Below are 27,102 nucleotides of genomic sequence, written 5' to 3' on the forward strand. Positions count from 1 at the left end.
AAAAGGAGAAGGAGGAAGAGAAGAAAAAGGAAGCAGGAGGAAGAGTCCAGGTCTGCTACCCTTTGTACATACCTATGCCATAACCCCTAATAAAATTCTTTGAAAGCCAGGATTATTTCAATTTGTCATTGTATCTTCAGATCTTCAGCACATAATAGGCCCTTTAATAAATGCATATTGACTAACTGATTGATTGAATCCAGGCTCCCTCCTCTCCTCCCTGATCCCCAAACAAGACAAAGGGCATAATGGTGAGATGAGGGGACCAGTGGCATCTGGGTGAAGGGGGAACGCGAGGTCTTCCATTCCACTGGGAAGGTGGTCTCCCTTGTCCAAAATGGAAATCATTCCACCTTGGTACTTCAGGGGATTAGCTCTTCTGGAACAATGCTTCTGCGCCCATTGGACCTACTTTCCCCTCCCAGACCCCCCTCCTCCCATAAGGCAGTGTCCTTTGGAGTAATTTAGCACTTAGTGAGAAGATGACATAACAGGCATTTTCCTGAGAAATGACAGTCTAGGGCCAGTGTGCTGGCACCGGGCAGGTTTGAGTGAGCAGGAGATGGATCCTCTTGCAATCTGTAATGCAGTCTGACACCACCAATTTGTCTCTCTTAGTGGGTGGAGGAGGCAGGGAGAGAGACAAGGAAAGTAAATACTTCAAGTCCCAGTGGTTTCTCCACTAGTGTTTGTCTTCTCCAGGACTCAAGATAATAAGCATTTATTAAGCACTTACTGTGTATCTGGTAATGTACTAAAGACAATAAGCCTTTATTAAGCACTTACTGTGTATCTGGGGCATCCTGGGATTACAAATAAAAACAAAAAGAACCAATCCTCACCCTTAGGAGCTTATGTTCTAATGGGGGAACATAATATGAGGGGAGCTGAAAAGATGGGAGTGGGAGATACCCATAGAAGACTTGGTGGTAAAATCCAGGTCATTCCTAAAAGTAGATTAAAAGTTATAGGAAGAACTTACCTAAGGGGAAAAGGAGCCATGAAGGGTAGAAGGAGAATAAGGAATGAAAGGGAAGTCCAGAGATCTAGATATATGTGTGTGTATGTATATATATGGATGGATGGATGGATGGATGGATGTGTGTGTGTGTATATATAATATATATATATACATATATAGACACATATACATATATATTATGTATGATGTGGTGTTCTAAGAATATTCTTAGAATTATCCTTAGATTAATTCTTAGAATAACTTACCAATAGGGAAAAAGAAAATGAGACTAATAGGAGGAGGCACAATGGAAAAGTCCAGGTCTGAGGATAGGTGGGTCAATTTGCACAACTGTCACAAAAGATGAGACCTTTCCCCAGCTACCCCAGCTAAATGGCCACTTCTTTATCAGAAGAGTTGTAGAATGGGGCCCCTATTTTATGGACAGATGGGATCTGACCTCTAGATTTCTTTGATTTAATAACTTATAGACAGTGGCCCTCTTGTTGCTGAGCTCCTGGGCATAGGAAGGCCAGAGATGGGAAGGACCTCAGTAGCTATAGCCCCCCTACATAGTAATAGAAGAGAGAAGATTTCAGGTTGCTGTGGGCCAGAAGAATGACTAGAGCTGTTGAGTTTTAAGGACCAATGTCTTAAGGACAACCTTCACCAAGTCTGTAACCCACATTGGTTTGCCAGTCCTTGGAGTGTCTATTCCCAGGAGTACTTGTTCTAAGTTGGAAATCTTCATTATAAGTCACAGGAGAAAGTTTTTTTTAGTGCACACACAAACACATACACATACCACAAACCCCGCTGGGGTCAGCACCCCCTTTCTTCTACAAGCCCCTACAGATAATGCATGCATCGAGGGGTACAGCGGGAATCACCACTGAGATGCTCCCTCTCCCTAGAGGAAACCAACAGTTGTTCAGTGTTCACACAGCATGATAGTTCAGGGCAGCAAATGAAGATAGATTCTCCTTCATTAACTCCATTAATATGCCACTTACTCCCTTTTCTTGTTCCGTAATGGAGACACTTGATGGGATGACCGTTCCTCAAGTAGACCAGCAAACCCTGGGCTATTTCCTAAAAGTGGACAATGGTCTTCATTCCGACAATGTTGGATGTCCCGATGTTTCCTATTAGTGGCCTGTTTTCTCAGCCTACTCAGATTTACTGGAAATCTCAGTTTTCCCCAATCTCCCTAGCCTTCCTCCCACCTTTTAAAAAGTCATTAGGAGGAAATCTGGTACCTCCCAGTGTGATTCTGACTCACGAATATTTGCCCAAAAGTAATGGTGCGTGTGATACAGCAGACCTCTTTTCAAGGTCAGGTTCACAAGGCAGAGGCTGAGGAAAAGTTTCCTAAATGAAACCATCTGTTTCCCTGAAGATACTTTGAAATGGAAGGGTTTGTTTACCCCCCTGCTGACATGTCTTTTTGCCTCTCAACTTGTTTCCAACAGCTGAACTCTACCACCTGAGGCTCACTCTCAAACTAAGCTCTCCAAGTCCTGGCTGACCCAGCCCCCTTGTAGCCAGGCTTTCTCCAGGAATCCCTCCCTCCCTCTTTCTCTGTCTCTGTTTCTCTGCCTCTGTCTCTGTCTTTCTCTCTGTCTCTCTGTCTCTCTGTCTCTGTCTCTCTGTGTCTCTCTCTCTCTTCTCTCTCTCTCTCTCTCTCTCTCTCTCTCTCTCTCTCTCTCTCTCTCTCTCTCTCTCTGTCTCTGTCTCTCTCTTTCTCTCTGTCTGTCTTTCTCTCTCTCTCTGTCCCTCTCTTTTTCTCTCTCTGTCTCTCTTTCTCCCCACCCCTGCCCAGTCACTAGAGCTGGAGTTTATTAGAGTATCACTTAAGACACCTCGCTTAGGCTCATCATTTATTCATAAAGCCGCAAAGCCCTGGGGGTGGAGAAGCATTCAAGAGGCGGAGTACAAAACAAATACATCGTACCCCTAGAGCTCTCAGCAGGGAGCCCCAAGCGTCACAATAGCTACAGATGCCACCCTTCCAAACACAACCGCCCCCAGACTCACCACCCGAGCCCTGGAGTGCCAGGGCTGACTAGGACTGAAGCACAGAAACCACGTCATCCTAGTACGCAGCAGATTCCCTCACACAGTCACTCTGAAAAAAAGAAAGAAAATTGGGGGGAAGGGTTCCTCGTGCCCTTTCTGCTCAGTTTCCAAGGGCAGGGCTCAGCAGATGGGAGGAGGCTGCTGGCCCTCAAGCCAAATCCAGTCCTTTGCCCTCCTTAGATGAGCTCTACCCACACAATGCAACTTAGCTACACTTCCTGCCCAATGCATCAGACTCGGTTTTGGTCTCCCCTGTGGCTTTTATAAAAGTGTAAGGGATGCTTCCCAGATGATGATGAGAGATGCAGACAAACCACTTAAAGATAAAGATACCCAAAGTGTTCTCTGAGAGTCAGGGAAGAAGCATCCTTGCTCTTCGCAGCTCAGATTCCCATGATGGAAAATGGCAACATTGGCTCCATTCATAGCTTCTTCAAAGGGCTATGAAGAGGCAGTGAAGTTTGATGAGAGGGGATACATGTTTGCTTTTCCTCCCCCCATCAGCTTTGTTTAGTGTTTTGGAAAGAGCACTGGATTCTCAGCCGAGGAACTTGGGTCCAAATTTCGTCTCTAACACTAACTATCTTCAGGATGATGAACAAATAGCCTGGCCTCTCTATAATCCAATTTCCACACCTTTTTTTCCTTTATTAAAGCTTTTTATTTTTCAAAACATATGCCTGGACAATTCTTCAGCATTAGCTCTTGCAAAATCTTGTATTCCAATTTTCTCCACGCCCTCCCCTAGATTTTTCACATCTTTAAAAATGGGGATAAAGCATTCAAAGTAAATGTTTTGTAAATCTCAAGTATTGAAATGTGAGATGTTAACATCTTAGAAATGAACTGTTGGGTTTCCCAGCACAAGGCATTGACACCAGTTAGAAATTTTATTAATGGTTGGTGGGAAAATTACCCTGATCCTTCCTATTTTGAATACCCTTTGAGACCATCTAGTTCAGCCACTGTAACTTACGTACAAGTAAACTGCCCAGGTCATTCAGCCTTTAATAGCAGAGCTAGAATTAGGATTCACATCTCCTAATTCCTAAGCTAATGCCCAGTCTACACACTTCACTAGACATTAGACAGAAGAATGTTGAAAGTGGACCAAAACTACCCAAGTCAAACACAATCCCTAGTCCTGGATTGCTCCTTAAAAGTCTCACTACTCAGACCTCACTTAAAGCATTAGAAATGGGAGTGTGTTATACCATTGCACAACTATCATGCTATTCAAAGAAATATTTATTTGTTGTTTGTTTTCTGTAAGAAAAAGTCTTTATTTGTATGCATTCAGATACTGAGAAAGCAAAGTTACTCTCTCAGAGAGGAAATGGGGGAGGGAGATCTATCTCCTCTAGTGCATATGAGGAGACTCAGAACATAATCAGAGCATCCAAGGGAAGCAGCTGACCTCCCATTCTCAAGGAAAGATTTATTGAGGAACTAACAGCTGCCTGCCTCTTGTACTAGCTACAGAGCCCTTATCCCCACCCTTCAACGGAAGCAGCAGGTGCTATTTCCCAGCTGCTGCTCGGCCCAGGTCCACTTCACTAGACCTCAGCTCGAAGGAGCCAAGAGCATCAAGCTGGTTTCTGACCCTCTTCTAATGAAAGGTGATCATCCCCAGCCCCCAGCACTAGAACCTCATTACCAGCTGGTAATCCTAAGGCCATCCTCAGTTGAAGCCAGGTAAAAGATAATAGCAATAATATAGCATCCACTACACATTCATTCTCGACTCCTGGCTTTATTTTTGGCTGACATCTCAAATATCTCTAATTAGGATTTTTAAAAAATGGGAAAATGTACAGGGCCTGAGGAAGCAATGAATGTGGGAGAATGAAACCTTCTGGAGAAGGCTAGGTAAGAGCAAGAACTTGTAATAAAATAGAAAAAATAAAGGCGTAAGAGCCAGAGGGAGAGGCTGATTTGTAGGCAGCACTAAGTACTTTGCAGAGAAGGAGAATCACCTACCAGGAAATATTGACTCTATGAGTTTGTTTAGCCATTTTCTCTATATTATTTACTTTTTAAAAAATCAGCCTCTTTATATTCCTATAGCAAAATCTAGATTTCTCCTACATGTTCTGGGTACAAATACCCCCTTCATTTAAAAGAAACCATGAGTGTGAGTCTGGTGTAAGTCTACTTTGGACCTGGGATAAAGGATGAATTGAATGAACTATGATTAAAAGAGCAGAATGTTTTGTTTTGTTTTTAAAAGGCAGATTATGTGTGGGAAAGGGTAAGGTGAGGAGAAGGGGAGAGAGAGAATTTTGGTCTTAATTATAACCAAAAGACCACTGCACCAAACCTTAAGATTTAGTCAGATGGCAGCCTCTCTAAAGGATTGATGTATCACCCCAAAGCATAGCTTCAGGGGAAAGAGAACCTCTGACTACCCAAAGGCACCAGAGAAATCCGGAATGCTTAGCTGTCGGTTTTCTTGATAGGAGAGGGTGAATATTATATTTTTAGAGACTAACTAAATAGTGATTCAATATTCCCAGAGTTAAGATTGAGAAAGCAGCATGTAGGTAAATATTTCCAGGGCTTCAATCTAGCCTCAACTTCCCATCTGCAAAATGATAAAGCAATCCCTTTACATCTTTAAAATGGCTTACTGAGAGAATTTCTCTGTCCTTTTTCACTTTGAAGCAATAATTCATTCAATCAATCAACGGGGATTTATTAGACACCTCCTAATGTGCCCAGTTTGGGGGATTCAAAGATAAAAGTGCACCTGTCTTTGCCTTCAAAGAGCTTACATCCTCCCAAGAAGAGATAGTGTGCACATTGCTTCTCCATTAGTAAAGGCATATACAAAATAGATGCAAGGTTATGGAGGAGGAAGCACGGGGTACTAATAGCAGGTTGTAGGTGGCTCCCAAGCTGAGTCTTAAAGGTATTCCGGAATTGTAAGATAGAATGCATTTCAGGCACACGAATGGTGCAAAGGTACAAAGATGGGAAATTTAGCACCTCATTGGCGTTAGTAGGTTAGCTTAACTGGACTAGGGAATCATAGAATATCATAATCAGATGGAACCTCAAAAGATCATCACCAGCTCCTTTGTTCTGTAGATAAGGTAGCTATGGGGCCAGAGAGGGAAAGCTTTCACAGGGGAAACTGGTTCATCTGCCTCCTAGGTCTGTATTGGTGCTAGGACCTAACCAACACAAGTTACAGTGGTGAAGAGAATAAAATGACACCCTTGTTTCTCAGTCAGAGCAGGTGGGGGTGGAAATGGGGGCGGCTAACGATTTAAAATCTGTACCGATTTCCAGAACTGTTTTTGTGGGTACTAACTCATTCATGTCCCTTTTATTCATTCAGGAAAAATCTTATTGAGCACTCACTGTGCTCAAGAATCTATGATAGGGGCTGAGGGCAGATGGGGAGCATGGATAACCGAGAATAAGACTTGATCCCACCGATCTAGTGGGGCAGAGACATCTATAGGAATAGGTAACAGAGGGACAAAGTGCCATCTTGATTCAGGGGAAATTGCTTTCCTTTTCTAGCCCCATATACAATTCTTCTCTCTGGGAGACTAAAGACATCATCTTCAACAAATATTTACTGAGCATCTAATATGCAGAAGTTGGTTTGCTGGGAGGATTGAGGGAGACCAAAAAGTCTATGGCAGTTTTCCACAATACAAGGCTCATGTCTGGCTGAGGAGACTTGTCCAGTGACTTGTCCAGGGTCACCCAGTTGGTAAATGGCTGAGGCTAGTAGGGATGATGGTGGGAACAGTATTGATTAGAAAGGAGACAGATGCAAGGGATAGAAAAATGACAAGACCTTGAACTATCTATGAAACTGTAGTGTGAGATCTATAAGAACCCGTGTGCCCTTAGAGATAATAGTCATTTAACTATCTTTGGTGCTGAGGGGATTTAATGCTTAGTTCAAGTCTTTGCTTACAGTGCTCAGGACACTCTCAGATACTCTCATCTTAAAGTCCTTCCTTTTCTCCAAGGCCCAGCCAAGGTATCACTCCCCCCTGAAATGTGGCTCCGCCCACGAGCTCCCCAGGTGAAGGGATGTCAGGTATAGTACATGGCCTGAACCTTCCCACTTCCCACTCATGCAGTGAGGGGGGGAAGACCACTGGATACAGTCAAAAGAACTGGGTTCCCATTAACTGGGTGATCACTTAACTTTTCTGAGTCTGTTTCCTCATATATAAAATCAAAATAATATTTCACAGGGTTGTTATATGGAAAGTATTGTGTAAACCTTGACATCCTTTAGAAATGTAAGCTGTTATTATCTCCCTCTTGTGTACTTATCTCACTGCCCCAGATATCATCGTTATTTATGTGTCTGTCTTTCTCCTTATTAGATTATAAGCTTCTTGAGAACAGGATCTATTTATCCATCTGCATTTCTGTCTCTGTATATCTCTCAGTACATAATAGTGAATATAGTAGGTACTTAATAAATGCTTGTTGAATCATGGACTAATTGAATGAATGGTGATTGAGCCGTGCTCGCTGTATGAAAGGAAACATTACATGTGGAAAGGGACAAGATGGGGCCTTGGTGAAGGCCTTCTCCTGATCCACTGATCCGCACTTTGTTGTTCTGAGATTTAATTGGTTTCTAGGAAAAAAACAAAAGCCTTTGGCTTTTGAAAGGGAGGGAACCAGTGCCACCTAGAGGTGAACAGGCAAACCTAATGTTCAGGGAGATGGGGAGGTGGGGACCTCGGGGTTCATCAATGGACACCCCAAGAACTTTATTCCCGAGACCATATCAGTGATTCCATGTTCAAAAACCTAAGGGAGGATGATTCTCTTTGGGAAGTGGAGCAAGGTTAGCCAAACCTCAAGCCAGAGCTGTCCCAAGTCCTGACCTCCCCAAGATTAAGATCATGAAGCTCTAATGTAGGAATAGGTGGGGATGGACATGGTGGGCAAGGGAATGGGTGGAGATAGAGCAACGTCAGTGTCTTTACATTGGGATGAATTGTGCATGCCCAAATTGATCCATATGAGATACATGATCCAAGCAGGAAGTCTGGGATTGATCTTCCCATAAATAAGTGAGGATCTCAAAGAAGGATTAAAAAAGGTATCATGCAAGAGGGTATCTATCCCAACAGAAGGGAATCTCAGAACTTTAGTGCTGTTTTCTACCCACTGTTCAAAAACCTTCCTAAGTAGTTTAAATTTTTCTTTGGTTCTTGGATTATCTAAAAAGAATGACATTAATTTTCCCCAATGTTTTACTAATATATTTTGGTTTTCTATCACAATTATTTCTGGATATACACTCCTCTGAACACACACACACACACACACACACACAATCCTCCTTTGAAACAAAACAAAATAAAAAACAGTTGAACAATAATCACTAATATACTGAGAAAATCTAACAATATGTACAATAATCTGCTCATTAGTTCTCTGCTGAGAGGAGTGAGGTATATTTCCATATCTGTTCCCCTAGATTATTTTTTACAATTAATTAAATTTTGTCTTCCTTTCTTACTGCTTTTTCATTTACATTATGTACTAGGTCAGGGGTCCTCAAACTTTTTAAATAGTGGGCCAGTTCACTGTCCCTCAGACTATTGGAGGACCGGACTAGAGTAAAAACAAAAACTTTGTTTTGTGGGCCTTTAAATAAAGAAACTTCATAGCTCTGGGTGAGGGGGATAAACGTCCTCAGCTGCCACATACGGCCGTAGTTTGAGGACCCCATACTAGGTGATCAAAATGGTGCTTTTTAAGCCAGGTGTGTGCTGGAATCAACTTGAACCAGCTCTTGAGAACTAACAGTTGAATTACAAATCAGGGTTTGACTTATTGTTGACTTGACCATCTAGACCAGTGGTCCTCAAAGTATAGTCCAAAGAATTGTTGGGGTCTCTGAAACCTTTTCAGAGGGTCTACAAATTCAAAATTATTTTTTATTTCTAATATAGTAAATAGCTATAAATATAACTCATGTGAACAAAAACTCTTTGAACAGATCCTCGATAGTTTTTTTTTAATAACATGAAGATACTGAGAACAAAGGTTTGAGAACCACTGATTTAAACTTTAGAAATTGATGGAGAAAATGTGAATGATGCATATTAAATTTAAATGTGCATTTTGGAGGGCTAGTTATTAAACATTTACCAGTACATCATTAATTCCAGACCTAAAGCCTATCATTGTATTTGCTGCTTTTGTTTTGTCCCTGATTCCTCTCTGTGCTGTGCTTCTTTCCAGGAGAGTGTGGACTTGGGAGAAATCATGTTTTCCCTCTGCTACCTGCCCACAGCAGGTCGTCTCACCCTAACGGTAATCAAATGCCGTAACCTCAAAGCAATGGACATCACAGGCTACTCAGGTATGGCCCCTTCTTTTATTTCTTGACCACTGGGAATCCTTATAGGGCTGAAAAGATGTTGATGGAGGAGAGAGAGAAGGGCTACATTACCACTTCTCTGAAAGAAAGAGAAGAGAAGAAAAGGAGAGAAAGTGAAGGAAAGGGGAAATAGGAACCCTTGCATTTTGGTTAAGGTCCATTTTATCACCAAGTCAGCAGGAAGATCATGCATATATTTGCCTTTCCATCCTTAGACCTACGCGACATCCACTCTGCAAATAGGAATAGATTCATACAGAAGTTGTGTGTTTTCACTGGAGTTTTTCCTGTATGTCTCAATCTCAACCTCAGGAGAACTATCCGGGACAGCTGCGGCACATATTCCTCCACTTCTTCTTAGGATACTCTTATCTCTTCCGTGACCATCTCAGAGGGACCTTTTATATCAGTTATGTTCCCTACCCACAACAAAGTGTTTCGGGGCAAGAGACAAGAGTTTAGAAAGGGAGGATTAATTGAAGCTCTAGCTACCAGAAGGCAGATGAATCTCTGGCAGTCATTTTCTGAATCAATTTGAACTATCAGTCTTTGAGAGTTGAAATGGGGTCACTCTACTGAGAATTCCCCCCTGTAGGTTCTCATCATGGAAGGTACATTGGATTAGATGGCCTCTGAACTCCTTAACTAGATTCTAAAAAAGATCAACAGGAAAAATTTCAGTTTGGGGTCACCATATAAGTACCCAAGAGCTAGCCACTTTAAACAAGCCCATTCTAATACCTTAAGCTTGATACTTAAAGCCATTTAGGAGTGAATCCCAAACTTGCATGAAACAAAATTTAAGATTTTTTTTCCTTTGCAGAAAAGTGTGCTTAATATAATCCTAGCAGCCAGAGAGAAATAATATCCCAGTTGCCAACATCTGTATTCAGGTGCAGCCTCTGGCATTTGAGAAAAGATAAAGTGTCAGATCTTCAGGGAAAAGAAACTGGGTGTTTATATATAAATATGTAAATACAAACACACACACAAACACACATAGACATGTGTATATATAATCTTTGGATCACACCGAGATTCTGCTCCCAATCTCTAATGTCTCTGATAGGCTCACTCCTCCAGTGGAGGCTGGCGGCCAAAGTCTGCCCCAGATAGTGCCAGCCCAGAAAGACAGCCCTAACACTTCTCCTTTCCCCTACTCCTTCTACCACTCCTAAGACATGGAGAGAAGCTCAGAGAACTACTTCTGGGGTGTGAAAAGGCTCTTATGCGGCAGCAGCTCTCCTTCCCTGAAAGATATCTAATGTATATTTCATTTTAATATCAAAATAAGTATGTTCCAGGGATGGAAATTCACTGAGGACTCTTGAAGCTGCAGAGGGAAATAGGGTTTTGCTGCCTAAGTCCCTACACCATCTTCCCTGATGTAATTAAATTGATGTGTTGGAAAGCTAGATTGTGATAATGCTACTGAAATAGCTGTAAAAAGCTGTTCCAAATCAGAAGGGTTTTTCTTTTTATATTAAGTTAAGTTCGCTTTTTCCTTCTATACTCACACCTCTTCTCCACCGAGATCTAGGGTCTGGTATTACATTTGAGCTTGATTAAAAAAAATACAGCTCTCCTCATTGTGCCAGGAGTTGGCATTTATATTGAAAAACGAATATACAGAATGGTGCTGGGTCCCGGGAGGCTCCATGGTTGACACTTCTCCTTTTCCTTATGTCAGGGTTCAAAGTAGAAGAATAGGAAGTTTTAAAAAAAAATAGAATACAGTGTTTGCATTTACAGAACCTGATTCTAAATCCTGCCTCTGTCATTTATTAAGTGTTATGAGCCCCCCATTAACTCTGTTGCTTCTTAAGCAGACTGCTCATCTCTGTTATGGTTTATGATCAATAGGTATGAATCCTAGTAATGGCTCTTGTCATTTTCGTGCATCAAGTTCCCCTGTGGAAGTCTGGTAAAGCCCACAATAATACTTTTAAATAAATATTGCATCTCATCCATATTTTACACAAAATAAAAATTTGTACAAAAATCTTCTAGACTTAAAATTTTTGATCTCAAATTATAGTTTCTACCTCCCACCTTCTTTCTGTTCACTACTGGTGATGTGATCCCAAAATCCCACTAGAATGATCTTGAGAGATTTCTGTCCCTGCTACACATATACGTTCAGCCAGAAGCATGAATTGTGGGTCTAGTGCGGGCCAGCTGTTCTGGCCTGTACCTGCTTTGAGACAAAGTGTGCCCTGGCTTCCAGGCAAGAGGGCGTCTCAGAACATCAGATGCTCAAAAGCTATTATTACCTGTGAGCTTTCCTCCTGTTCTTCAGCTGCTGAACATAAATAACAATTATGGTGAGTCCTGAGACACCTGCATTAGGAGGGACAATGGCTGTTAGTTCACTTGGATTCATGGAAATTTTTAGTGTAGAAAGATGACACGGAAGGATCCCTGTTGGAAATAAGAGAAGGGATGGGGTACGTGCGGGAAGAGAAGGCAAAGAGTGATCAAAAGTAGCCATCTGATGTGGCTCTTCTCAACAATGAGATGAGTGAGTCCAGTTCAGTGATTTTATGACGATGAGAACCATCATTCTCAGAGGACTGTGGGAACTGAGTATGGATCACAAAATAATATTTTCACTTCTTTTGTTGTTGTTTGCTTGAATTTTATTTTCTTTCTCGTTTTTCTTCCTTTTTGATCAGAAAAAAGTAGCCATCTGACCACTCAGTGAGCCCCTTGGAAGCAAGGATGATTCTGGAGGCAGAAGCTAACCTCTTTACTCGATGTAGAACATGCAAGAGATTCCTAAGGAATATATCTCCCTCATCCTCTCTCTCCCTGTATTACAGAGAGACCTTTGACATTTTCTCCCCACTGCCCTTTAGGAAACTGGAAGTAAATTTCAAGGATTCCAAAAGCAGGGCCTCTACTCCCCCCTTTTTAGGCCAAGTAAAAATGTAATTATTGGGGACAATGGACCCCATAATCTTTCTGTCAACCAGGGAAGACAGAAGCAGAGTCCTGCTGGTCTCTGTTCATTTCATTCTGACACATTTATTTCTACTTCTTGGGCTTAAATGGGTTCTATTTTTACCCCGTAATCTAAACTCCTTTGGTTAATGGTCCTGGCAAAACCCCCAGAGAACAGGGATCCAAATAGGTAAAAGAAATAAACTGGCTTTGTTCAGCCTCACCACCTTTCTGAGCCTGAGGCAGTAGGCCTTCAGTCAGCCAAGCATGGGGCCAGCAATTAAAGACTCCTGGTTTTCTCCCCTGTCTACCCATGGACAAGACGCTTGACTGCTCTTGGACCTGTTTCTCCATTAGTAAAAGCCCATTAAGTTATCTCCCAAGGATGCCAGGAAACTAAAGAGACCCTGTTTATTAAGCACTGAATGCTCCTTGGAGGCAGGTGTTCTGTATAAATACAAGGTGGCATTATTATTTTTACCAACCCACTGATACCATCTGACAGGTCACAGTAGGTCTTGTGTACAGATTCCTTCTCTGTTCAAATACGGTTCAGGAACACCTGCTTAACAAGTTTCTTTCCTTCCCTCCCTCCCTCCCCCAACATCCCATCCCACTTCCACCATCATCATAGATCCCTATGTCAAAGTGTCCCTGCTCTGTGACGGGCGGAGGCTGAAGAAGAAAAAAACCACCATAAAGAAGAATACACTTAATCCGATCTATAATGAGGCCATCATCTTCGACATTCCACCAGAGAACATGGACCAAGTCAGCCTGCTCATTTCTGTGATGGATTATGATCGGTAGGTAGGAGCCATGGAGGCTATGTCATGAAGGTCTGGGGAAGCCCCCTTTGCAGAATGATATTTTTAAAATAAAATACATATGATTGATTACCAAAAAAAATTGAAAAACAGTTATTTTTTTTAAATTAAGTTCACAGAACCTAGATGAATAAGCTCTGCCCTAAGAAGATTTTAAAAGGGGAAAGTGCTCAGCTAATTTTAGGGTTTCTCGGGCTTATGTTTTGATGCCCTTACTTTCCAAAAGCCCAGAACTGGACCTTTGGGATACCAATACCTCACTCTAAATGTTCCACTCCAAATGTTCATTCACATAGACTGTTTGTACCTGATCTGAGCCTTCTGAGATCATTGTCTGATCAGCAACAGTGACCCCAACATAGGGATTTCAGTTTGGTCCTCCTCAAGAACCAAGGACAACAACCAATCAAGGTGACAACCTGGACCATGGAGATGTTTCTCAAAGAGAAAAGTCAATTTTCTCTTCTTTCTATATCATATTTCTCAGTGACATCCTCAGTCTTTTCATTTCTTGGGCTGAAAACCATCATGTCTTCTCTGACTCTTCCTTCTCTTTTATTGCCATATTTAACTTTTTTTCCCCCAAGTCAGTCTTTATTCCATTCAAAAAAGCTCCCTGATTCACACCTGCCTTACCATGCCCACTGCCACCTCATACCTATGACCTATCTCATGCCTACATCACATATGTCTTCCCACTTCCATTCTGTCCTCTACACTATATATTACTCCAGCTTAATCTTCCTTCTTATCACCCACCATTCCCTAACTCCAACTTAAGAACCTACAATAGATCCCTATTTGCTACTTCATCAAGCATTTTTGTTTAGTTTGCAAAGTCCTCTTTATCATCTGATCTCATTTTACCCCCTCGACTGTATTTTATAGCATTTTTAATAAAAGCCCTCTGCTTCAATCAGTCATGAATATACTCGCCGTGCCCTAAATTCCATACTATTTAGCCATTCCTGAGATCTACTTACCCTTTCCCTTTTATTATTGTCGTTCAGTCATTTTCATCATGACCAGCTTTCCATGACTCCATTTGAAATTTTAAGAAAACAAAGCCCCTGGAATAGTTTGCCATTTCCTTCTCCAGCTCCTTTTATAGATGAGCAGCAAGTATGACCCTGTAGTATTGCAGCAAGGTGAAGTGGACTGATCCTAAGTGAATTGAGCAGAACCAGGAGAACATTGTACGCAGTAATAGCAAAATTATGTAAAGATCAGTATGATAAACTTAGCTCTCCTCTGCAATGTGTTCACCCAAAACAATTCCAATGGAGCAGGGATGGAAAATGACATCCATAACCAGGGAGAGAACTATGGAGACTGAATGCAAATTTTAAAAATACTATTGTTACTATTTTTATTTTTTTCTTTCTCATGTTTTTCTTCTGATTTTTCTTTCACAACATCACCAATATCAAAATAAATTTAAAATGATTGCACACGCATAAACTGTGTGTAAGGAAACTGAGCCAAACAGGCTTAAATGACTTGCCCAGAGTCACATGATTAATAAGTATCTGAGGTCAGATTTGAACTCATGAAGATGCATCTTCCTGACCTTCAGGCCCAATGCTCTATTCTACACCACCTTTAATGGCTAATTCAACTCCCATCTCTTTATTTATTTGTTCATTTATTTTTGCCTTCTTCGTATCGCCAGTACTTAACACACTGTCTAGTACATGATAGATGCTTAATAAATGTTTGTTGATTGATAGTCTTCAGGAAGTTTTCTATGATTATTCTTTTCAAACTTATCTCTTCCTTCTCTGAATTCTGTTCTAGTTTGGTACCTCACTGTTCTCTGTGTTTTATATGTTTTATATAGTATTGTTTGTTCAGTCTATATAAACTCCTCAGAAGTGAGGACTGGATCTTATAATTCTTTCATACCATCGATGTTAGTGAATGCTGAAAACATAGGGATTCAAGAAACTCTTGTCACTGAAGTTAAAGATAAGCACAAGTAAGAGATCAAGTTCAAGTTATTTACTACATATCATTGCATATAATAAGTGATCACTAAATATTTGTTGATTCACTGTTTTGTGAATAAATCACTTTATCTATCACATTATTTATTGCACATGCTACTCTGTCCCTAAAATACCCTAGAAATGGATTATGAGCCACACTTAAAAGCTCAATGAGGTATGGGACAGGCAGGGAGAAAGTATTCCCAGGAGGTTGGTTTATTACATTTTTGAAGTCTCCTCTGAGATCCCCAAACAATACTGACAAAGTAAAACAACATACAGTTGTCTCTTCTATATCATGACTTTTCCCAGTGAGGTTTCAATATAATTTGGGTCAGGATAAGAAATTAAATGGGAATTTGGGGGGAGTTTTGCAGAAACTCACAGTGATATACAAAGGCCTGCAGATGATGTAAAGCCTATGCCCAAATATTTAACTCAAATTTTATAATAAGATATGGTAAAAAAAAATCACATAAAAGAAAAAGAAAAAATTCAGATTTCTTCTCTTTGAAGGAAAGACCAAAAAATTTTATGTGGATTTTCAGATAACACATTGTATCCCTAACCCCAATGATGTGCAAGGAATAACTATAGTCATGAATCCGATTTCCATTCAAGGGTTGTAGGAGCCCTACAGCTCAACTTCAGAGAACTCCTAAGAAAGCTCCTCAGTCAGCAGTGCTCTGTGTTTTATTTCCTTCTCAGAGTGGGTCACAATGAGATCATTGGAGTCTGCCGAGTAGGGATCAGCGCCGAAGGCCTGGGGAGAGACCATTGGAATGAGATGTTGGCTTATCCACGGAAACCCATTGCACACTGGCATTCCTTGGTGGAGGTAAAGAAATCCTTCAAAGAGGTGGGTCTGGCCCCTCTTGGCCCCTTAGATTGCATGGGTTGTGCATGGCTCATTTGGCTAGAGAATGGCAATCAGCTTTTCTTCAGGTTCAAGACATTTCCTAGGAAGAAAGGCAGTGGAGGGCCATGTGTTAAGGTGTATGGGGTTTTCCCCCGTCTTTTTTTTTTTTGTTTGATTTCAATTGTTTTGTTTTTAAGGCTTAAAAATGCAAAGAACAAATAAAGGATGTGCTTTCTTGAGATGAAGGTGAAAAGTCACCTAAAAAATATCTTGGAGTAGAAGGGGGTAGGTATGGAAAGCAATTAACATTTTCACAGTGAAAAATAAATACGAGCCTATAATGTTGTAGTAAGGTAAAAAGAAAGCAATGAATTTGGAGTTGAATCCCAGCCCTGCTATTTGCTACCTGGATGACCTTGGGTCACTTCATCTCTTTAGACTTCGGGTTCCTTATTTGTAAGGATCTGTATGACCTCAAAGATTCCTTCCAGTTCTAAATCTATGATCCATTAATCCTGTTATATTAATCATTGATATGACTTCAGAAAGTCCTCCTGGGCATCCCAATCTAACAATAATATGAAGTTGATGGTATGATTTTTCTCCAAAAAAGAGGTCCTAAATGGATAGGAAGGAGGGTTCCATTCCCTAGCCTATCCCCCAAATATTGAGAGATATTTGATGGCTTTTCAGTCATGATGAATGGCCAATTTGCGTTTGCATTGTGCTTAGGATAAAGGGGACATATTTTGTTCCTCTCAAAAGAAACAAAACTCTTTCAATCACCACACACACACACACACACACACACACACACACACACACACACAAAACTGCATAATTCAACACCATGAGCTACATCATTAAAGGAGGCAGAATAACAGAGAGGGAGAGAAAAGCTACAAGACTTGAAGAATGGGAAGTTAAATCCCAGATAGGAAATTCCCACTGAATGGAAAGGAAGGTCCTTGGGATCAATTTGTCTTTTGGCAGTTTTACAGCTTTGGGAATCATGAAAAACTCCCTTCATAGAAACATCTTGTTTTTCACAGTCACCAGGGAGAGAAATGCAAGTCAATAAGCAGCATCACAAATGGAGCTTCCCTCATGGTATTTAGGTAGCCCTCAGGGCAAGGCCTGAAGATCAAGTTCTAATAATAGCAAATGAGGTGTCTCTCATTTGGGGGGAAAAATACTAAGACCTAAAAAGCAAGACTCCTGGACTTTAGTGCTGGCTCTGTCCCTCATTCATTTCTTTGGTCAAGTCTCTTAAACTTAGATTTTTTTTTCCATGTAAGAAATTAACTGAGAGGGGAAAAAAAGAGATTAACTGGGTTAGACTAGATGCTTCTCAGACAATCATCCTTCCACCAACCCCTAAACTATGATTTCTCTTTAGGAATACCTACTTCCTTCTTCTTCATTCACTTAGAGAGGTTGAAACGTCCTAAAACCTATGGGCAATAAAATCTTCAAAAGAAATATGGTGGAAGCTGGTCCCTTCCTTTCAAGCAGAGGATGAATGGCCACTTGTCGGGGATGTTGTCTAGTAGAGTCCATACTTGGAGGTCCTTCCCAACTTTGAGGTTCTGGGATTCTCCCAGATTCATAAAAACTTTGTCTCCTCATCTTGGTTAGATTTCAGATCCTGTAAAATTCTGGATAAATACATCAGATCTGTTAATCCAACACCGCCCCCCATAAGAAAAAGAAAAGAAGAAAAAGAAATCCCTGAAAGTGTAATCCTCCAACTATCCTTGACCCGAAACCCCAAAAGCCATTTCCCTTCTCCACTTGGTTCAATGGGAACAGGGCTGACAGTAGAACACCCTCCTTGAGATGCTATTGCTGTGAACAGCTTGTTCGTATCAGGAGGGTTTCACTGAGAAAACTTGAAGGAGGGCTTCCAGATTTGGCAATAAATGGGGAAAATAGGGAAGGCAGGTGGGGAGCTAATTGATTCTCTCTCTTTTTGTAAAGCATGCCTGATCTGATTGCCTTTTGGATTTTCCAAGAGGGAATAAGGCAGGAGGAACAAAGTGTTTCTCATTCTAGTGTACTTGGGTTTGCCTGATGTCCCCATATCTATGTTGTCAGTCTTTGGCAGAGCAGTGTTTCACTGTCTGGAGTCCCCTCCATGCAGGAAGACTTATCCCACAAATGCATCTTCCTTCCTCTTTTCATCCTCCTGTAAGTGCTACCCTCTCTCTTAGCAAAGTGTGTGAGACTCTCCTGATCAGCATCTTTCACTTAAGCATCAAATGATGTGACTGAGGTCGTAGATTCCCCACTGTCTCCCTATTCCAGAGATAATTAAAAACAGAGTAGGTACCTCTATGTCTGGAATGGTTTAGGGATATCCTTTCCAAGAGCAATGGCATCCTCCTCTTTGCTTTGCCACTAAAGAGCTGGGTAAGTTTGGACAAATTCTTGAACCTCTCTGAGCCTCTGGGTTCCTCAGCTGTAAAATGAGGGCACTAAAATCTTTAAGGTCTTTTCCAGGTCTAAGCATCTGTAATTCTACATACCCGGTATCCATAGGATTCTAAAATCAGCCCTGTGAGTAAATATTCTATAAACCCCAATCTTCTGTATCCTAGCTGTCAGGCTGAGATTATCCATGGTACATTGAAGAACAATGGTTTTTGAAGAGGTCAGAGTTTGGTAGTGCTACAGGAGAGATATTTGACCCCAGAGGCTCTTCCTTTCATAATGAATGAAAAGTAATTAAGCCAAATAATTGGGTTTAATTGCATTTATTTGAGAACTTGGTTGTAGGAATTCACATAGAAAGAAAAAAAGGAAGGGAAAAAGGAAAGGAAAAAGAAGATGAAGTAAACCCAAGACCTTAGAAATGAATATTTTATGAGACAATAAAAGGAAAGCAATAGTATAGACAAGGGAAAGGAAAATAAATTGATTGTATTTTATGAGTTTTCTTTTTTCCTTTGCCCTTTTACATTCAGCTTCCAAGACCTCTCTCCCACCCTCCTGCCCCCTAGGAGTCATTCCATGTTTCTTTCCAATTGATAATCATTCCTCTGCTTCAAAAAAGCTGAAAAAATATCATATTTAACAGCAAAGAGGATTTTTCTGATACTCATTTGCATGAAATTCCCACCCACATTTCAGCACCTGGAGTTGGAGGATCTTTGTTTAAAAAAAACAAAACAAAAAAAACCCCTAAAATATCAGCTTGGTAGTAATAATCCCTCTGTGTTGCTGTGGTTCAAAGGCCTTTGCTGTTGATTATCACCTCCAATGCCCTTGGAGTCATCCCAAAGAGAATCTGTGAATCAAGACCCCTGGTTCTGACTCCACCCTCCCTCCTGACTTCCTGGACCATTTTACATGAGTGTTCACTTCTCACATCTCCTGCTTCTCCATTTGTAAGATGAAGAAAATGGTCTTTATTCCCTAGTTTGTGGGAAGATAAATGAGATAGTATCTGAGAAGCACTCTCTATTTATATAGCACCTTTCTTAGAGGAGCTTAGAATGCTGTGATTATTTTTTTCCCTAATGAGAATGGAGGGCGCCATCCTTGCTTGCTTGTTTTGAGCATAAAATAATGTTGAAGGGGAGCAAATTATCTGGAAAAGACATTTTTCCCCTGCTGGGAATTTTTCATGAATAAAAATTAATTAAATCACAGCTATCCTTCCCTTCTCCCACAGCAGCAGCTCCCGCTGCTGTGGCTACCACTACTACCATCCCCTTCCTCCCATTTCCAGCCCAAACATAACGTCTCAGCCATAACAGCAAATGTCTAGATCAACTCAATGGCCTCCTCCGGGAAGACCAAGTTCAGATCATCAGCCAGGGGCAATTGTCCCTATTGGAGTCTGACCCATTTTAGGCCAAACAAAAGGCCGCTTGCTCAAATTGCCATAGTCCTTGCACATATGGGTACATGCTGGGAGCTACTTCTTCACCATTTCTGAATCTCTAGGAGCATCCTACCTGAATCAATCATTGACTTTGCCATTGTCCAGAAAATCTCAATCCTTTCTTTGTTGTATCTTTGTTGGAAAAAACCCCGACAACAACAGCAAACAAAAAATAGCAAGGGAATCATCAGCCCATCCCTATTATCCCTAGCTGGACAATTAAACCCAATGTGACTTCTCTTTAACAGCATGGAAGGTACCTCCGTGGCTATTTCAATTCCCCTTCCTCTTGCCTGGTCTATCAATCAAACAGTGGATTAAGTAGCATTGCTTACCTAGGGAGAAGACAGTAATTTCAATATACCTTTCACCAACATTAAAGGCTGTTATAGGAAGAAAAGAAAAACATTAGCGGTCTTGAAATATGTTTTAAGTGCAAGGGGTAATAGAGGCAATCCTATTTCACCTCTTGGTGAATGAAGCACGTGAGTCGGATTTCACAATGGGCACATGGAGCCCTCAGCAACCAGACAATTTATTTATCTAAAATATTTCACCAGGGAAACCCTCGATTGTGATTTCATTCATGTGGATGCTGCAAGCAGAGACTGTCACCTGGAGTTAGGAGTAAGTACCACCGGGGTGGGCCCAACAAGACTGGGCTTCTTGGTATATTTTTAGGCTTCTTGGCCTTGAGCAGAGATAGTGATGAAGTAGAGGGAGTACTGGTTTGGGAGTCAGGAAACCCAGATTGTAGTCCTAATTTTGTTTCTAACTAGCTGCATGAGCTTGAGGAAGTCACTTAGCTTTACTAAAATCTTTAGCATTAAATAGCCCCCTTTTCCAGATCCTTTCAGCTCTAACATCCCTTAAGTAAAACTTATTCAACACTATGACTTCAAAAGATTTAGAATCTGGAAATAAATTGATAGAGATGATATTGTAGAGAAGACAAGGTTCCAAAATGCTGGTGTCCTATTCTATACCAGTTCAATCAGTCTTACAGCCTTGTGCTTTTAGGTTGTAAGATTAGTGGTCATTACTGATTGTCTACCCAGCACCCCATTGTCCCCCAGGAGCTTTATGCTGGTCTGTGATACCCAGAGAACTGGAAAACCTGAGCTTTGCATGACAAGATCATTGAGTCCACAGTCCTACTCTTAAAGGAAGAACTCAATAGTCTCAGTGGCTTTAGGGTCTGGGGTCCTAATTTGGGGAAGCTTGTCATCCATCTCATGGGTGAGTTCATCTGTCAGTTTTGCTCAGAGACTAGTAGTCCAGTCCTTAGGAAGCTTGGCCCTAGTATTTGGAGATGATGGACTGTATCCAGAGGAAACCACTTACTGTCTCCAGGTAAGAAGAAGAAAATGAGAAGAAGAGAATGGACACTTGGATCACTAGGGACTCATCACCCTGAGAAGCTTCTATCTCCCTAGGAGATTCCAGCAACTCTAGATTTTTCCCCTAGGGAATTTGCTCAAAGACACAGCCTATATCCTTGAATTCACCATCATTTCCACCTTCTTGCTGTAGGTATTAAGACAAGATGGTATAATCAGGGCACTTCAGGAAAAACAAGTGATACCACAATTTAGGAGAAAGCAGTATTTTAAGATGGAAAGATTTAAAGTCAGAGGACTTTGATTCTGCTGCTTAATACTTAAGTGATCTAAGGCAAATCATTCATCTTCTCTGGACCTCAGTTTCCTCATCTATTATGTGAGAAATTTGGACTAACTAGTCCCTAAGGTCCCTTTCAGCTCTACGAGTGGGGCTCAGACAAAAATCACTTTGGAATGATAAGGGCTTCCAGGCAAATCAGAATTAAGCCATTAAGTCAGATCCTTGACAGTAAGACACTATTGCATCTGTGAGTTGACTTTTAGTTTAAGGAATGGTTAAATCATGTAGAACCAAAGTCCATCCATCTTCATTTCCACCCCTCAACTCATTACAACCATCACGCTCTGCAGAGAGATGAGTCAGCTGTGTGTTGTGCATATGTGCTTATGTGTTGGGGAAATGGTGGGGAAGGTGGTGGATAGAGAGAAGAAGGGAGGAAATTTTGTGGGAGGCAATAAATGGGGATTGACTCCTAAAAGAGACTGGGGAAGGGACTGAAAGCTGAAAACCTAGAACAATTTCCAGTCAGCATCTCCTCTCCTTTCTTTTTGCTTCCTGTCCTTAAATTGCCTATGGCCTCCTGGGTTAGTTTTAACTACCTAAGGCAGTGTAAATGAAGAATAAAACAGAAGTGTAGAATCAGAGCCCAGAGCAGAGCAATCTTAGTTCTTAAGACAAATTGCTAATAATTCACGATTGCGGGTTCCTGACAGTAAGGGCTGCCTTTTTGGCCACCTGCATAATCCGATTTTCAGCTTGAAAAATGACTGAACGTCTCAGGCTCATTAAAATACATGCGCACACAAACAAACAATAGAAAATGAGAGCTTTAATTACTTTTTCTGTAAGTCTTTTTTTTTTTTAATCAGGTATCTGAAAATGGAACAGTAAAGCTGTTTCCTTTACTTCTCTGCATGGCCTGCAGCAAAATTCAGGAAAGCTTATAAAAGCTGGGAAAGGTGAATTCAGTGCATGAGGACCCAATAACTGCTGGGCATATATTAAAAAGATCAAATCCCTTGACAGTAATCTGCCTCCAGTCTTCCTGGTATGATAATAATAACAAGACCTTCTTGTTTTTCTCCAGTGGCAGGGCCGAGCTGCAAGCTTTGACAGCCAGGGTTCCTGCCCATCTCCAAAACCTCCTCCAACACCGTGAGATGCATGGCCATGGAACACCAACGGGACTAAGCGATGTTATTTTTGCCCTTGTTCAACAGTCTAAGTGCAGGTGTTACCCTGCAGCAGCCGCCAGTCACTCACTCCAGAGTCTTAAATGTTCCTGCCGTAGGTCAAGGCTGAGAAATTTCTTGTGTGGTCAGATTTGTCTTAGTCTTTTCTGTCTCCCAAGGTGATTTTTTCATTTGTTTATTCGTTGGGGTTTTTGTTGTCGTTGTTGTTTTGTCGATGTTGTGGTGGTTTTCACTTTTACGGATTTGCAATCGAGAAAAAGATGGGGGCAAAGAAGGGGGAATAAAGGGCAGAGTGCCCCAAGGTTTGTCAAATAAAGTTTAGATTAGTAGTGTTTTCTGTGGAGGTGGTGAAGCTTTGAAATTCTGAGCCTCCACCAAGGTCACCCCACTCCTGAAGAGGAAGGAATCTGAGCTGGGCTAGCCCTTTCATTTTCAGAATTCCCTACCAAGGGGACCACTCTTTTATAGCCAGTGTTGGGTTGACCTTGACTCACCCAAACCCTTGGCTGGCTGGTGTTTATAAAATTGAGATTTGGACTTTAAAAGTATAATCATTTTGAAATTTTGACCAAATTTGAGTGGGGGGGTGAGATTTGTATAAGGGGGAGGGAAGTTCCCAGTATGTTCTTTCGCATGAATTGAAATAAGTTGCCTTTTTGAGAAAGCAGAAATGTTTTCTGAGGGAAGAGTTTTGCTGAAGCCAGACATGCCGAATGTTTCCTGGATCCCAGCAGCTAATGGTGACATTTGTTTGCAAACGGGAGCTTTGTTCTCAAAATACCCCTAATTATGAAGAAAGAAAGGCATATATAACATATGTTCGGGAATGATTCGCAGTAATATATAGTTTTCAAATTTCCATGAGATATCAAACAGCTGCTGAAAATATTCAAATGGGCCAAAATTTGAATCGGGGGGAAACCCCAATAAAAGATGAATTTCCAAATAGTAAGTTTTGGGATCTGGGGTATCACCCTCTCTCCATCTTGCCGTGGAACCCATATTTTCTACTGAGGTCATCAGCTAATCTGCTTTGGCAAACTATGGACTTTGGAGACACTTTTCATCTTCAACTTTAATTCTGTAAATTGCTAAGTACTTTTGTGTTATTTGTTTCCATGTTAATAAATGGGTTTTCTTTAGCTATCTACTTTAGGTCAGATTCAAGGGAAAAGTTGATAATCTTCTGTACCCACATTTTGTTTAAGTCTGAGTTAGTGGTGGATTTGGAGCCCACTGGTCAGGGCCAGGGGCTCAGCCTCCATCAAAACGGCATTAGTGAATGTGCTGGAGGTGAATCTCCATGCCAGATCAGAGCTCACTATTGCAAAAATTGGAAAATCAACGTATTTAAGGCTTACCAAGGCTGAGCTAGAGAAGCCCTCTATCAACCAATGGAAGGTCAAATACATAAAACCCATCCACCAACCTTGTGTCTCACTCTTTATACATGTTACATGCTACTAGAGCTGTAAATCAATAAAGTAAACCCTTGTTTTAAACCGAAATAACAGGTTTTTCTTTTGGAATTCCCTTGGAAAGTGTCCTTCATTTCTGAGACTGTGCCAGAAAGTACTTGACCTAAAGTTAGGGGGCATTGGAGCATACATTTAGAGTTGTTTGGAACCTTAAAATATTTCATTCAACTCCCTTCAGTTTACAGATGAGGAAACTGAGGTACGTGAATGAAAAATTATTCAGATAAAAAAATTAAATGTAGATAAGCTCAAACTTCCTCTGCCCCCTAGACTAGGAAGGGGGGGGGAGATGGGGAAGGGGCTGTGCACCAACAAATCAAAGTTCCCCTTTGTAGTTAACATCTAGTTGTACAGCAAGGACATGAGTCTGTGGCTGGATTACTGCTATAACCAACGTCATGAGTGGTAAGGGACCAGTTGTCTTAAGTTAGTTCCCTACCTCCAAGATGTAAATGAACGGACAAATAACCAACACTCAGCATCAACATTTATCTCTCCTTGACAGAGTGAGGTCCCTTGGTCACACAAGACACGGCAATGGTTCCAAAAACCCAACACTCCTGGAAAACAAAACTCTTTTTGGTAATGATCCCTAATGTTCCCTAATGTTCTCCCTACCCTTATAAGCAGGTGACAATTGCTGGTTTTAACCTCAGACCTTTTAGGAAAGGAGTTGAGTTTAGTTTTTTGAGATGAAATTTTTCAGTCTTTACCAAGCTCTTGATTCCTTGTGGACTAGGTAATACCTATCCTCCATCTTCCTTCCTGTGAATTTGTGGAGTTCAAAATAAAAAGGTTAGGAACAGCTCCAAACATCACTTGGAGAACTAAGCTAAAAGCCCTATTCCTTTCTCCAAACTAGAGGGCTGAGCCTTTGTGCAGAAAATGCCCCCTCTTGCCTCCTCCTCCCCTCCCAAGCGCCCAAGATCCATTATTAATTAATTACATGATCATTTACAAAACATATCATCAATCATTTCTTTTTTGTTTGTTTTTTGCTGAGGCAATTGGGGTTAAGTGACTTGCCCAGGGTCACACAGCTACAAAATGTTAAGTGTTTAAGACCAGATTTGAACTCAGGTCCTCCTGACTTCAGGGCTAGTGCTCTATCTACTTATCATCAATCATTTCTTTGAGTCTTTCTAACTCCATCACTACTGAGAATTTTAGTTTAATTAAGGTGCCATCTCTTGCTTTGATTTTTCTGGCCATTATATATACAAATGGTTTAAAAGTCAGTAGGTGGACAAGACCACATACAGGACAAGGGAAATCTTGTTATTTTTAATTTTTATTTCAGAGAAGTTTACTACTCAGACCATATGCAGAAGGACTGGGGTTTCTCTCTCTCTCTTTTTTTTTTTTTTGGCTATGGTAACACCTGTACAATGCCACAGCTCTTAGACTCACCTGTGTATTATAAAGTGTTGCTCACAGGAGCACTTTCACTTTGTGGGACCCTGCTGTTTCCTCAGCTGTTTAGCTCAACAAACAGGCCCCTCCAGATGCCAAGCACTCCCCTGAGGAAAAGACTCAAATACTCTGCATCTGTAAGATGTGATACTTTTTCTACTCCAAGAAAGAGGATCCTGTTTTCTCTCTCAAAGCCTTCAGCAGGCAATGTGAAAACTGATGACAATCTAGAGGAATGAGACAGAGAGGAGAAAATAAGAGAACTAAAACATCATTCCACTCACACCTAACTTTTAATTAATTTAGCAATAAATATACTATGCAGAGAATTGAGAGAAACATGCATTTGGGTACATCTGCATTCAAATTACAAGAATATATTGAAGAAATTGAACTAATAAATTATCCTCAATGTCTGAAACAGCAGTTCTCAAATTATGGCCCAGGGACCCCTGGGCATCCCCAAGACCCTTTCAGGAAGTGCTTAAGTCCAGAGTTCAAAACTAATTTCTTAATAATGCTAAGACGTTTTAATTTCTATTATGGTAAATATTGATCAATATTACCCACATGAACAAAAGCTCTTCAGGGGGATCCTCAATAACTTTTAAGATTTAAGATTAAAAAGGAGTCTGAGACCATAAAGCTTGAGAACCACTGATATGAAGAAACATCTTAATAATGGGATCTATTTATGAGAGTCACAGCTCTGTCCAGTGGGGAATTCACTGAAATTTTGGCCAAAAAAATTGTTGGATACAATATAAACTTTGTGGACCAACAGAAGCCAGAAATGAATGAATGGCTCACTTCCCAACTCTAATCAAAAGGAGCAAACTCCTCATAAAATCACTTTAATCATGATGTAGATGTTCCAAGTTTTAAGTAAACCTAATAGGTAACGATTCTGATCAATAAAATCAATAAATTAAGAGACTCTAATTTGATTTATCTGTTGATGCATCACAGTAAACTCCACTGTCTTCAATACTTAAATAGATCTGTGATCGTATCAATATTCCCACAGAAGAGATAGAAACTCATCCATTCTCAATCACATCTTCCATTATACCTTCAATAGAGAGATCACTCAGTATACTAGAAGCCTTCCTTGAGCTATATATCAACTGGATCAATGCACTGAGATGGTTTTGGCAAAGTGTCAACAGTTATATTAACATTTGCAGACTGTATGGAAACTCACTCTTAGCTTCATCTTCCTTTGCCCCTTTTTCTATCATTCCATAGCCACTGTGAAAATAGGTAGAGTGGCCATACAGTATTGAATACTATTGAAAATTAATCCCCTATGGATCAAAACCTACCAATGAGCTTCTCTCTATTTTGGCTGGCTCTTGGACAGCAGGCACTCTGTTACTACAGCCATACTGGGAGCCTTTCTGGTGTAATCAGACCTGTTAGGGATTGATTTCTGTTGGTCTAGTCTTTAAGATCTCCATGTCCACAAGA

The 27,102-nt window shown here is 40.9% G+C and overlaps 1 protein-coding gene across 6 annotated transcripts in view; it reads left to right on the forward strand.

The window, feature by feature from the left end:
- The window catches only part of SYT6 (synaptotagmin 6), a 68,456-nt gene extending 44,204 nt beyond the window's left edge, over positions 1-24,252 (forward strand). For 4 of the 6 annotated variants that reach the window (XM_051992968.1, XM_051992972.1, XM_051992971.1 and 1 more), the window contains exons 4-7: positions 9,281-9,401; positions 12,997-13,168; positions 15,886-16,036; positions 22,636-24,252. In XM_051992968.1, coding sequence (XP_051848928.1) covers positions 9,281-9,401; positions 12,997-13,168; positions 15,886-16,036; positions 22,636-22,707 — 516 coding nt within the window. In that variant the 3' untranslated portion in view covers positions 22,708-24,252. Of the gene's footprint in view, positions 1-9,280; positions 9,402-12,996; positions 13,169-15,885; positions 16,037-20,485; positions 20,553-22,635 lie in introns of all 6 variants that reach the window. The other 2 variants (XM_051992969.1, XM_051992970.1) reach the window with 2 other exon arrangements.
- Positions 24,253-27,102: the final 2,850 nt, after the last annotated feature.

The sequence above is a fragment of the Antechinus flavipes genome, chromosome 4 (genome assembly GCF_016432865.1).
Source record: "Antechinus flavipes isolate AdamAnt ecotype Samford, QLD, Australia chromosome 4, AdamAnt_v2, whole genome shotgun sequence".
NCBI classification, from domain to species: domain Eukaryota; kingdom Metazoa; phylum Chordata; class Mammalia; order Dasyuromorphia; family Dasyuridae; genus Antechinus; species Antechinus flavipes.